This window comes from Schistocerca piceifrons, chromosome 4 (assembly GCF_021461385.2).
Source record: "Schistocerca piceifrons isolate TAMUIC-IGC-003096 chromosome 4, iqSchPice1.1, whole genome shotgun sequence".
NCBI lineage: Eukaryota > Metazoa > Arthropoda > Insecta > Orthoptera > Acrididae > Schistocerca > Schistocerca piceifrons.
Window position 1 is genome coordinate 800,261,078 of NC_060141.1, and position 14,785 is coordinate 800,275,862.

Sequence of the window (14,785 nt, forward strand, 5' to 3'; positions counted from 1 at the left end):
GAATCCGGTAAAACATCAAATCTCCGAGATCGCTGCTGCCCGAAAAACATCACACAAGAACGGGACTAGCGACGTCAGCGTGACAGACGTGAACTCTTCCGCAAACTGCTGCAGATTTCAATCCTGGGCCATCAACAAGTGTTAGCGTGCGAACCATTCAACGAAACATCATCGATATGTGCTTTCGGAGCCGAAGACTGCACGACAGAAAGCTTTGCGCATAGCCTGAGCCGTCAGCACCGACATTTGAGTCTTGATGGCTGGAAACATCTACATCTACATACATACTCCGTAATCCACCATACGGTGCGTGGCGGAGGGTACCTCGTACCACAACTAGCAACTTCTCTCCCTGTTCCACTCCCAAAGAGAACGAGGGAAAAATGACTGCCTATAAGCCTCTGTACGAGCCCTAATCTCTCTTATCTTATCTTTGTGGTCTTTCCGCGAAATATAATTTGGCGGCAGTAAAATTGTACTGCAGTCAGCCTCAAATGCTGGTTCTCTAAATTTCTTCAGTAGCGATTCACGAAAAGAACGCCTCCTTTCCTCCAGAGAGTCCCACCCGAGTTCCTGAAGCATTTCCGTAACACTCGAGTGATGATCAAACCTAGCAGTAACAAATCTAGCAGCCCACCTCTGAATTGCTTCTATGTCCTCCCTCAGTCCGGCCATGTTGCCTGGTCGGACGAATCGGTTAGAATTATATCGAGTGGGTGGACCTGTATGTGTGTGGAGACTACTTCTTGAATTCATCGACCCTGCATATCAGCAGGCGACTTTCAAGCCGATGGAGGCTCTGTTTTAAAATGGTGTGGGGCGTGTGGAGTTGGAGTGGTAGGGGACCCCTAATACGTCTAGATACGACTCTGACAGGTGACCCGTACGTAAGCATTCTGTCTGATCACCTGCATCGACGACTTGGGCAATTCCAGAACGACAATGCGACTCTCCACAAGCCCGGAATTGCTGAAGAGTGGCTCCAGGAACACTCTTGTGAGTTCAAACACCTCCGAAGGCCACCATGATACGTACTTTTCAGAAGTGATCTCCACTTACTCAAACACTCACGGATTAATGGGAACCGCAAGACCGCTACGGTCGCAGGTTCGAATCCTGCCTCGGGCATGGATGTTTGTGATGTCCTTAGGTTAGTTAGGTTTAACTAGTTCTAAGTTCTAGGGGACTAATGACCTCAGCAGTTGAGTCCCATAGTGCTCAGAGCCATTTGAACCATTTGAACGGATTAATAGACAGTCGTGCAGGATTATTGGTGTCAGTTCCCTGCAGCACTATTTCAGACATTATTCGAGTCCATGCCACGTGTCTTCAGTGTAAATTGCATTCAGTAGGAAACGGGGATTAATAATACGTGGTGACAGTGTTCGTCTTAAAATGTCAATCTATGAACCATCAGTGAAACGTGATAAGCTGATAATCGACAGCATAAGGACTCGTTTTACCTTTCTTCACTAGCTGCCTTCGGTACAGGGCACTTCCAACATGCTGGACTTGCGTGTCGTAAGTTTTCTGAAGGACGCTTGGCGCTAGCAGGGCGCCGCCGCAGCCAGCGAGGCTAGGCCGCAGTGTTGAGCTGGGTGGCGCCTGCGACTGCACCTCCACGGCTTCACCGGCTGCCGGAAACCCCACCGTCCCTACTAAATTACCTGTAAGCGGGTTTCCTAAACAAATACCGCGTCCACTGCCCGCCTCCCGACCTAAGCGTAATTTGTGTCTCGAATCAAATCCTCTATAAGCTCCTTCTGAATAAGGTATTAAGAGATTCCGGGTCCATCTTCCGGAAAGGATTCCAGTGTTACAAATTGCCTTTATAATTTCGGAAACAAATGTTTATCCGTACCGGAACAGCACTGGAAGCAAACAGTAGCTTCCCTAGTCGTGTATTCGACGACACGACGTAGGACTACCAGAAGAATAATTAAACACAACAAAGATCTTGAGCTCCCTGCTTAGCAGTAAACGGGCGATTCCTTCTTGAAGCAACAGTCTTATTCCATAAAAGCTGAAAATTGCTTCTCCTTTACATTTTTTCCCCTGTAAACATGCCGTCATCGCAGTAATTTATCTCGCGCCAGTTCAAACAACCCTGGAGTTTTCTGGGCAAATGTCGCAAGAGCACTTATCAGTAGGGGCCGAATAATAATCCCAGCTGATTTCCCCTGAGCATTACGTTTTGTAAAATCTTATAGGCGTTGTATCGTTTCACTGGAAGTGGATGTGTTAGGCAAGAACTACGATCTCTTACCCACATCACAATACGGGAAGATCATATAAGACTACGCACTTTTTTTCTGTGTTGGCTGGACTCATCGGCTAACTGGGTTTGCCTAGCGATTGTAGGAGTGTGTAGTGACATGAAGACTAGACATTTATTGCTGCTCTTACGTAATTATTTTCAGATAAGGGTTGAAAGTAACTTACACGCCTCGTAATGAAAGCGGTCTTAACCAACCAGTCACTGCAGTTTAATATACGCATTACCTATCAAGTCTACATGATATTTTTTGCTTCGATCATGCAATTGCGACTGTCTTTGTACCATGTTGTGGGATATAATAATAAAGTCACCATCTACTGAACTTTCGGAAAAGAGTACTAGCCCCTGAGGCGGTTTATTTAGACGTGCCTACAGGCTTTCGGTGCCTTCTGTACTGTTACCGAACAGTAACAGTACAGAACGCACCTAAATAATGTGAATAAAAAGAGAAAATTCCCACATAATACTAATTTTTATTCGGTGGAGAATTTTTCTCCTTTTCGTGTAACGACAGGAGGCAAAACTGCAGTTCAGATTATCGAATGTAAAACGCAACTGGAGACTCAGGTCCAGCGAAGCAAATGCAGACAGGAAAGACTACGGAACATAGCCTACAAGCGCCTAAATTCATTTCAGACTTTCACGTTACTAAAATTGTCGCCAATTCACAAAAAGAAGGACTAAAAATCGGAAATCCGCTCATCACCTGTGAATAATGCTCGCGAACAGGAACAGAAAAGAAAGAAAGCAGAAGGAAATTGAGGTAACAAAGCAGGGTCGTCTAGATCCTTGGAAAAGAAATTCGTTGTGAAAAATGAAAACTGGCCATAATTCTTAAGAAAACTGTTTCCACAAAGTATGCATTTGCCTAGGGAGCTGAATTAATTTTGATTATTACTGAATACGGTGTGAAAAACGTAACTAATGGTGGATTTACTACTGTATGGATGATAATCGCTAGTGTACTCCAGACCGGGGAAAAGCGCAAACACAAAAAGTACTCAAGTTCACCATCAGAGCGTCCCAAGCGTGCAGTAGAGTGCCCGAACGAACCTACGCGCAATTTTCACATCTGCTACAGTCAGATTTACTGTTCTGTTGATTGTGTTGTTATTTAAATATTTCGCCTTTTCGAAACGTTCAGGCACTTGTTTATAAGGTGATTGGTATATCAGTTTCGCGGATTACCTGGTCTAGTCTCTCAATATGACCTGGAGTCTCACTTGACATGCGAAATCTTCGAAGTTTTCTAAACATTGAAAACTGACGATTTAAAATTTTGCAGGTTTGGATACTGACAAATTTTGGAACTTTACACTCAAAGTTACATACAATGTTTACTATCCACACCAATAATTCTGAATGATAGAAGAAAACATTACTCTTACCTTGTTTGGAAACCATATCCATTAATGGAGGACTACAGTTTTATCGTTGAATTAGGCTGCAACACGATTCGCAACTAACTCCTTCTCTAATTCCCTTCACATCGAAACCACAGAGAAAAGGAAGCAATGCAAAGTTTAATTGATACAATCTTCAAACCTGTATCAAATTAAAGACATCAGATTTACATTGTAATGACAAAATTGTTATTATTTGTAACACTAACATCAAACTACTGTCGGTAAAGAAATTTTGTGAAGAGGCTATACGTGCCTTAGGACGCATTAAGTTTCTGCAGTGCTTTGGTCGCTGTTTCTGGGTTCTTACGTATCACTTCCGATGACCTGTCGCAGCTAATAACATGTCACGAGCATGGTGATATCGTTGATGCAGGCAAATTCCTGCCTTCAAGATTCCGCTGATGGCCTGTACTACAGCTCTTGAATCCAGCATGTAACTTATGCCCGAGTTTCTCCTCAAAGTGCTAAAGAAAATTTCTATAGAGTTGCTGTTACATATTCTTGTTAGCACGAAATGAAAGTCCGAAGACGGTAAGTATCGAAGACACACACACACTACTGTAGAACAAGTAGTCAAACGAACTGCCCCGCAAGTCTCGTTTCAGAGGGAAGCCATTCCTTGCTCAGGGCATATTGTTTTCATATCCTCAGACTCCTAAGGAACTCATTTTCCAGCCAATGAAGTAATCATCTGTGTTGATAAAATGATTTCTGTCAGGGAAAAACTTAGTGTTGCTACAACTGCAAACATCATGCATGTTGAACCATTTCTAAATCATTTTCATGAAATACATGGTCGCTGTGCAGTCTTGGAACAAACGAGCTTTTGGATGTCCAGAATGTGTTTGAAGATATTCACAACTGTTATTACTGGTGTAGAAACTATAGCCCTCGCTCACGTAACATTCATTTTCTCTATGTTGTTAGGGCATGCGTATATTCGAGTCAAAAGCAGAGAGGTTTTACTGCTTCGTTTCCTTACAGTTCATACACATTTTCCACATGAGAGCCGTTTATCTGTCTTCTGCATCAAACACGATCTTTTAAAAAATATGTGCCTCATGTTCTTTAAAATTTGTGATTGATCAGACGCAAGAAATAATGGTCGCCTCGGATCATTTGGGTAAGTAATTTGTCACTTCAAGTTCTTACCTTTCGAAAGGCGTCACATCATATTTACGTTGGTCCTATGAATATTTGTAAATAGACGTACTGAAAGAAATCCGCTGTCGTCGATATATCTGGTAACAGACAATGTCAGATTGCGTACTTGCTTCCAGAGGATCCGTTTGGTGATCCGTTTGGTGAAGAGATGCTAGGTATACAAACACGCTATCATGAAGCATAGTAAATAGTAGCGAGAATTTCACATTCGCTCACATTCTTGTCGTTCTTAATTACGGATTGTTATCAATAGAATTCTAATAGCTTTTGTTAACAGATGTGTTTTTATGACCAAAGAAAAAATCCAGCTTTCCATCAAATTGCAACTGGTGTTCCAATGCAATTTCATCCACTATCAAGGAACAATGTCTCTAAGCTAATTCAAATGCTTAGCTTCTAAAGTTAATCTCTTTTTTGCAGGATTCGTAACTCCATTTCCGCATGAGTTGTCACCCAAACAGTGGGACAGTGAACTCACAGAAGGCAACTGCCAGACATTTTATGTGGCATTCCTCTATCCTTTGGGTGTACCGATCCCATCACTACATTACGTTTTGTAGCATCTTCTATCTAGCTGCAAGACGATTCTTTGAAATTTGCTATTTGAGCAAGAAGATGGATCTTGTTCTGCTATTTCAACAGAAGTATATAAAAATATTTTGTGATAATCGTTGTTATAAGACTGCGATCCATGGGTGGTTTCATTGAGTTTCGTAGAAGTTTAGCCCGCGCCCTCTGCAGTTTCTGTCGCAATTTATTTTGCTCTACTTTGATCACCTTTTCGTCTAAAATGTCACACAGGATGTTAATGGAAGAACGGTATTCGCATAGGGAGATGTCTGATGTAAAACTTTAATGATGAGTTTGTTCAGTATTTCCATTACTTCGTTTCTGTATTTCGCATTCACTGAATTTTAATAAAAGGCTTACATTCTTGTTTGACTTTTCATACTTTGTAAGCTGGATAAAAAGGGAAAACTGAGGGAACAACGACGTCCTGCAGTTGCTTAATTTTTAATCCAGGTCGATAGATCTCGGAAATGAAGGTTACATACCACATCAACTCTGGAGTTCACTCTGGGTGTGAAGTCTGCTCTTAATTTTGCTTTAAGCCGTTGTTCTCTAAGATTAATTTAGCTGGGAAATTCGTAAAATGAAACTCCTTTTACATGACCACTTTGGCTAGTGCAAAAGGGTACATAGCATACGTGACGGTAAATTGAAACCAGTAACAAGGTATTGCTGTTTTAATGTAACGCATAGAAAAATCGTAATAAATAATAAGCAGATATGGCGATGGGGTGGGAAATTAGAGGGCATGTGAAACACGAAACGTGCATCGAATTTCTGGACGAACTATTGTGGTTTCTTAAAATAGTGTTAAGAATACATACCTTTTTACAATGAAATGAATCCATCTTAATTCCTTTATCCAACTTCAATATCCTCTCTCAAATTTAGACGGAGAAACGACACAGTACGATGTTTACTCCGTTTGTACTGTCCATTCCAATGTGTTTACAGCGTGGTTCTACAGCACCATATTAGTACCATAGCTGTGTTTCTGGGATTAAAGTGGACCTCACACGTACCTTCTATAATCATGCCAACCATAAACTGATTACCTGTCACAGCACGTGGCTACTGGGGGTATGCTGCATAGATTTTGCGGGAAGAATGTGTGACTTCAAGATATCATAAAAAGGGCGCAAGTGGAGGTCAAGTAGACAAAATCACGTGTAAAATAAATATAAACTATCAATACATCCGAGCAGATCCTTCACATGATCACACTTTTAGCTTGCCATAAAATTCTACAACACAGGTAAATCTGCAATGACTGTGCAGCCAACGACATGTGGGTGAATGGAAGTCAATAAAACAATTATGTGCTCATCTTGTTGGATAGTTCTTCGATTAACAGCTAAAGTGCACACGCACTACACTGAAATCCTATCCTTAACTTAGGAAGCAGATGATCCTTTCTCCGTGTAGTTATGCTCATATGTAGATAACGACCAGCAGAGAAAAACGAATAAAATCAAATAATTCCACACGCAACAACATTTAAATATTCCACATTGTCATTCCGTTACGATACTAAGTAGAAACCAATACAAGAACATGCCTAGTCGTTGTTATAACGTTTGCGGCCACTTAGCCTACTAAGGCACAAAGGAAAAAAGTTAACGAAAATGAATAAACGTAAGTGAGGGTAAACTGAAAGCAACATACATAATACGTGGTGTAAGCCCCATACGATTAACTTCATACCACTGGATTGAAATGAGCTCCATGCCTTCTTTAGAAACTCTAATATACACAGAGTGAATTTATTTTAAAAAAATGATTACAGGAGATGTCTGTAACACAACCCTGACTGTGATGGTGCTAAAAAGGAACAGGTTAATGATTTCAATTACAATGTAACTCACACTTGATTTACCAAACAGCCTGTCGGAAACTTCAGGGTGTCCGTCATCAAAGATGGCGGCGTAGAGAGTAATAGAGGGGAACTCCGGTTTTCATTAGAATATTATGTAAGGAAAGGACTTCCGGTGAACAATATATACTGCTAACATCAGATTTTCATTTCCATGAACCAAGTTAGAAAACTGCACCATTATTAATTTGCTGTCTTATAAAAACTGACCAGTAGGTCATGTCAGCAGGAATGCATAACATGTCGCGAGGAATATTTCATCACAAAGCTCCTGCCCGCAGTGTTAGACAACAACCCGTTTGACAATGTGACCGCCAAACCCTTGCAGCACTATCTACACGAACATACGATTAATCACAGACTCTGTGACTGTCCACTCGACTTCAGCCATGCTTCCGAAATCAGTTCATAGATAAGTGAGTTAGAAGCTGACCTCTAGTACTTGGAGGTAGTGGAAGAAGTTAACCAGATTTAAAATAAAGTGATACAAGTTCCGCCATTCGCATGGCTAAGTGCCGGATTCCCAGTGATAAAAAGAGATCCCATGGAAGTGATTCACGAACTGTCTCGCCTCCTTTGGAAATGCGCAATTCTAATAAGGAAAAAGATTTGAATTAATCAACATAAATTCTTCTTTCTTGTCATCTTCTGTTCCTATTAGCATAAATATGTTGATTACACGTATTCTTTTGAAATATGGTGAACGACCACAATATGTTCTTCGCTTGGAGGTTTTAGCCATCGACAGGTTGAAACTGAAGAGACATTTGCGGAGAAAACACCTAGACAACGTTAGTAAACCCATCGAACTTTTTCATTGTCACGGGCAATATATACTATGTGATCAAAAGTATCTGGAAACCCCCAAAAAAATACGTTTATCATATTAGGGCCATTGTGCTGCCACCTACTGCCAGGTGCTCCATATCAGCGACATCGTGAGAGACCGCGGAACTCACGGACATCGAACGTGGTCAGGTGACTGGGTGTCACTTGTGTCATACGTCTGTACGCGAGATTTTCAAACTCCTAAACATCATCAGGTACACTGTTTCTGATGTGATAGTGAAGATGAAACGTCAAGGGACACGTACAGCACAATATCGTACGGGCCGATCTCGTCTGTTGACTGACGGAGACCGCCGACAGTCGAAGAGGGTCGCAATGTGTAATAGACAGATATCTATCCAGACCATCACACAAGAATTCCAAACTGCATCAGTATCCACTGCAAGTACTATGACAGTTAGGGCTGGTGTGCTGGGAGAACTTGTATTTCATGGTAGAGCGGCTGCTCGTAAGCAACACATCACCCCGGTAAATGTCAAATGACGCCTCGCTTGGTGTAAGGAGCGTAAACATTGGACGACTGAACAGTGGAAAAACGTTGTGTGGAGTGACGAATCACGGTGCATAGTGTGTCGATCCGATGGCAGGGTGTGGGTATACCGAATGCCCGGTGAACGTCATCTGACATCGTGTGTAGAAGTAAAAGTAAAATTTGGAGACGGTGGTGTTATTGTGTGGTTGTGTTTTTCATGGAGGGGTCTTGCACCTCATGTTGTTTTGCGTAGCACTATCACAGCACAGGCCTACATTGATGTTTTAAGCAGCTTCTTGCTTCCCACTGTTGGAGAGCAATTTGGAAATGGCGATTGATCTTTCAACACGATCAAGCACCTGTTCATAATGCAAGGCCTGTGGTGGAGTGGTCACACGACAATAACATCCCTGTAATGGATTGGCCTGCATAGAATCCTGACAATCCTACAGAAAACCTTTGGGATGTTTTGGAACGCAGACTTCGTGCGAGGACTCACCGACCGACATCGATACCTCTCCTCAGAGCGGCACTTCGTGAAGAATGGGCTGCCATTCCCCAAGAAACCTTCCATCACCTGATGGAATGTATGCCTGCAAGAGTGGAAGCTGTCATCAAGGCTAAGGGTGGGCCAACAACGTATCGAATTCCAGCGTTACCGATGGAGGGCGCCACGAACTTGTAAGTAATTTTCAGCCAGGTGTACGAATACTTTTGATCACATAGTGCGCAAAAGAAGACGCCTGTTTTCTCAAAAAAAAAAAAAAGGTATCAGTTACTAAGAAAGCGTTAAGGGTATCCCTTGAGGTATCCTACTTAATTCCAAAATCCAAATAGCAACAGATAATTCTTCCAGTAAGTCAAAATGTGCGAAATCATGCACAGAGAGAGGTTTGGCGAACTTGTGAAGTCGATATCACTCAGGTAACTCTATGGCTCGTCGTATTCATGCAACAGCCACTGCTGTGAAAAATTTATTATTACCACGTTATCGTGGTAGTCCAAAATTGGCCCTGCAACTTGATGACAGCGCTTATATCGGAAATCTTTCGCAGATTCCTCCTTTTGTACGCTACTGTTATGAAAATGAAATCCATGAGGCCTTTCTATTGTGTGAAGCTCGGGAAGGGAGGACTACAGGCGAAAATATTTTCCTTGCTGTGAATTTTTTTTTTTTTTTTGACAACTTACTGAGCTGAATACATTGTGTTAGTGTATACGTCGATGGGATGGCAGTATTTACTGGAACTAAAAGGGGTTTATGGCAAGAGCTTGTGCTGTTTCCTCTCCTGGAAAATTCACACACTGTAGACAGAGGGAGGCTCTGGCTTCTAAAGTAGGACAGCCTGAAATCAAGAAAGTGCTGAACGATGTAGTCGGTGTTTTAAATATTGTGTAGCACGAGCTTCAAACATTAGGCTATTCTCCATTCTTTGCGAGGAAATGCGCGGTACTTGTGATTCATTCCTGTTGTACACAAAGATACGTTGGTTGTCTCGCGGTAAATTTCTTCACTGCCTTGCGTTGCTAAAGAATGAACCTCGAGTTTTACTACTGAATACTTCAAGATCAAAATAGTAATATCATTTTTCTACGTGAGAAAGTGCTTGGATTTGAGGGAGAACTTGGACATTGGAAAACCCAGGTGAAGAACGGGAACTGCGAGATTTTGTCTCGTCTGAATGAAAATTAATAGAATTGGTGTATTACGCCTCGAAAACCTTCATCAACAGTTCGAAGTTAAATTTCAAGAACCTTTATCTGAGTATGACTTGATACATAATATGTTCGATGGGAACTTACAGACGAATTGTCAGAAGTAGAACAAGAGAGGGTAGTAGAACTATCAAGTGATAGAATGAAATGAAATCAGAGCAGACTCGAAATGAATATTCGAATAAAAGTACAAGGGCAGTGGACGTATTATCACTCTTTTCCCAGCGGCATTAATGAAGACGCAACAACGGTCTCGACTGCAGCTGGAAGGGAATGTGCAAGCCGCTTTTTCAATGATTTAAGCAAGACGGGATATGTTTTCTTCGCCAGTTCAAGCACACTTAACGTACAAATGCCAGAAAAGTTCTGAATTTTGAACCGCGCACATTTTCACTCTTTCATATTTTGCTTTCCGGACGACCAGTTTGAATAGAACAGTTTTTAGTTTAAGAACTGTTGACTATTGTTCTGTCCCTATTTGTATGTCGTGATCTTTGAAATATTAAAAGTGTCTAAATGAATTAAAAGCAATATAAATGGAAACAGTTAAACTTTAACTATCTGGCTAATCTGTGAACTAATTTGTATAAAAATATGTGATGCAATACAGATATTTGCTCGGTTCCAATAATTGCACCCGCAGCCGTGCTTATTTATATACTTGTCATAATTTTTTACTTTTACACACTTTGAATAAAGTATATGACAATGTACTCGAAGGAGACCGTCTTGTTACTATTATTATCATTATTATTATTATTTCATTGGACAGAAGTAAACGGGATATCGCGGGCCAGCTTTGTGTCAAGTATGAGAAGGCTGCGAATGGAAATAAAAGCGGTGAATGGGACAAAATACTTTCAGAAGGGCGGTCGACGGGAGAAGTTTGAGAGCCCAAGATCTAGGCCTTTCGGAAACCGAACGCTGAATAACGGCCGAGTGCCCTGTAATGCTCACTCTGCTCATCCCTAAAGAGGACGGGAGGAGGCACCTACTACCCCCGTAGGCACAGCTTTCACTGTTCAGTCCAACTACTACATTGGCAACAAATCTTAAGTAACACACATATCTTTGCACTACAGCTGTTCTAGTCTCGAAACCACAAACGAAACAGTCACTCACTCCCCAACTGAGATCAACGGTAATAGGGATGGGAAAAGGATGTGCTCTGGGTACCTGATCAAAGATGTGAAGATGGACAATGTGTCATTAACAATGAAGAACCTAAGGGTGCTTGTGGCAACGCAATGGGAAGGAACAACCAGTTAGGCCTCATAGCCCCTTGAAGTTCTCATTAAGTCAATAGTTAATTGGATTACTTGTAGGCAGCGCAGGTCGTAAAGATGGAATGATCGGTAAAGGTAAATGTCTCATGGTAGGGCTACGGTGTTGGCTCTGTAGTACTGTGGACTATTCTTACCGGTTCGCTGGTTGATGTGGCGTCTGCCCGTTGTTCCGTGGAAGTAACTTGTGTAGGAACGATATACGAATGATGGAACAGTGGTTCAGGTTATGATCGTGCGAACAGGAGGATGAGTGTAGGATTGTGGGTAACAGGAAGCGTTGCACGTTGTTATAATGAGAGCACGAGATGGGAAGTGTTTATAGTTGTGGGGATTAGACGTTCCCTGAGAAAGGGGATCGCCAGTGATTCCGAACTGGAGAAATTATGAGGACGTGAGGCAATATCGATAAGGAAGACTTCAATAAATCTATGAACTGGTTTTCGGTGAACTTGAGATAAGCTGATCGACATTATTGTTCATCCCACAGAGAAACGTTGAGAGTTTCTAGTTGTATCAAATCGGTGTCTTACATGATTCTGAATTCTCGAATCAAGAGATCATTTATAGATCCTTTATCATAGTCCTCTTGTACGGAAGCGAAACGTGGGCAATAAATAGTTCAGACAAGAAAAGAATAGAATGTTCCGTACTGTACTAAATAAGGATGCTGAAGTTTAGATGGTAGTCAGAGTAACTAGGCAAGAAATACTGAATCTAATTCGGGAGAAAACAGAAATTTACGGGGGAAAGTGATTAAAAGAAGGGTGTTGTTGATAGGTTACACATGAGTGTAGGTTGCAGTAGTTAACGCGGGAGTAAAGAGGCTTGCGTAGGACAGACGAGTGTGGAGAGTTGCGACAAGACAGTCTTCAGAGAGAAGACCACAACGACAGATTTTCTATACTTACAGAGATCACAACCCCTTATGTTTCTCATGAACTGCGTGCTCACTGCATGTCGAGCTATGCTGTATGACACTGACTTTTAAAACTTTATCATGCCGTATCGGTAGCTGTTCCCATGCTCCCCGTCAACCTCGCACTACACAAGAATTTTATTACGTTACAGTGCACAGGTTTATGTACTTAAGAAACTTCGTCAACAATTTTTTGCAGTCTTGAGAGAATATTATGTTTTAGTACATAGAGTGCCTACTGTCATCATTATGAGAAACGCAGTGCGTACATAAAACGGCTAAAAAGTTTTTACGGATAAGCAATTCATGACCTCGTTAGACATGCAACATTAAATATTTTATGACCCCACAGATGTTCCGGTACGATCTGTGTGTATTTAAATGTAGTCTTAAACCGTGTAAGAATTCGTTATCGATCTGTTGTGCAGAAAGGTAAATTTATCAATTTGAGGTGAGGGATACTGTAGATGTTGACTAAGCTACATGAGAATGCAACTATGTGCTCCGATTAGCTAAAAAATTGTGACGATTGCCCGCCGCTAGACAACGCCGACTGGTGGCGTTCCGGACACCTATAATAGGATTGGAGATATGTTGTTTCATTTACTTATTAAATTCTACTTGTTTTCTTGGTCAGTCTCTCGTCCCCAGCTTGCTGGTCTGTATCCCGTCCGCATTTGTTAGCCAGTTAGTGTCTGTCTGTCTGTCTGTCTGTCGGTCTGCCGTACGTTAGTAGCTGCCTCTGACATGTTTGTCGGATTCGGTGTTCACGAATTTATTCCTTGAAGTGTAACGGCCGAATTCCTGAAATATGTTTTTATCTTGCCTGTCATCTTGAGAGGCGGTATATGTGTGATGTAGAGCATGTTTGTATATTTTATGTAAGACTGCACTTCATGGGTTTTTATTTAAATGGTCATTTTAGTATATAAAGTTGGCACACTTCCACCAAGGAGTTTCTCTCTTAAAATCAATTTGCACCTTCGGTGGCAAGTTAATTTTTTTAATGTTAGTGTTTTGTACCATTTCCATTCCTCTTACGGGGTGCATAGCTTATGTGCTTGTGTGGGTTGTTAAAATTTTTAGTTTAAGGTAATCTGGTGTGTTGCTGATTTGTACCAGGTAGTCTTTCAGAGGTTGTTGTGAGCGGTCGTGGCTACGGCCGTGTCGAAAGAGAGCAGCAAGGTTCTCAGCCCGAAAGGTCATACTGTCAATATTTGTTCTGTCTGCCTCTGAATAAATTGTAACTTGGTATTTAGAGGATGCTTCCTGATTATAATTTGAAATCTGTTTTTTTTAAAAAAAAAGGTTTTTGGAATAAAACTTCCATTTGTTGAAAGAAATTTGTTTTCATCAGTTTCCCACCGGCAACTACTTCCACTCTCACATAGTGTGATTAAATGTGTTAATGTTCTTGATGAATCGCTAGTAAATAAAGTAAATTCTTAAGAAAAGGTTTTGAAAGTAAATTCACGATTCAACCAATACTCATAATCTACGGTCAGAGCTATCAGAACGGGTTTCCCTTAAAAGTTTCGACTCTATCGGTTCCGGCTCAGTGAACTTGACCTCAAATTGCTAAATTTACTTTTCTGCACAATTTGCGACAGCTTTAACCACCACGGAAATACCTTGAACAAGTGAGCAGAGGCTGCTGGGGAATCTATCTACCAACGACATCGGCCACATAACTGGAAATCCACTGTCATAGGAGACTTAGATAAAGGAAGATTGTTAGGGCTGAAATCTCTGAAACGGCAAAACTGGTCAGTTGTTCGCGTACTAATACCGTGAGAATTTATGGAAGGCGATTGGACGACGAGAAAATACGTTTAGGAGACCGGGTGGGAATCCCACGTTGAAGGTCCGAAGTCCACGCCTCGTCACACAACGCGGAATCCAGAGCTGTGCCCGCTCTATAAGATAGAATACACACCAAACTGTGCCAGATCTGACGACTGAGTACACAGCTATTGCAGACACAGGTGTACGGTGTGCATCGTTCAGTGTGTATTGTAGCACGTAGTGCTCCGTAGTGGACGATCCATACGTGCTGACCCATCGACATCGTCAGTTACGGTTCCAGTGGTCACAAGATCGTCGATATTCGAACGTGGGTCAATGGAGAAGTATCGCCTGGTCGGATGAATCACATTTCTTGTTACAGGATTGGCGTGTCCGGATATGCCGTCATCCAGGCAAATAGCTGCCCGAAGCACGTACTGCACCAAGCACACAGGAGGCTGAGGTCAGTA

General features: G+C 41.8%; 1 protein-coding gene across 1 annotated transcript in view; it reads right to left on the reverse strand.

The window, feature by feature from the left end:
* LOC124796184 overlaps positions 1-14,785 on the reverse strand; it is a 70,629-nt gene that overhangs the window by 11,790 nt on the left and 44,054 nt on the right. Inside the window, exon 4 of the mRNA XM_047260274.1 lies at positions 1,464-1,634. Within this exon, the coding sequence (XP_047116230.1) occupies positions 1,464-1,634 (171 nt within the window). The remainder of the gene's footprint in view (positions 1-1,463; positions 1,635-14,785) is intronic.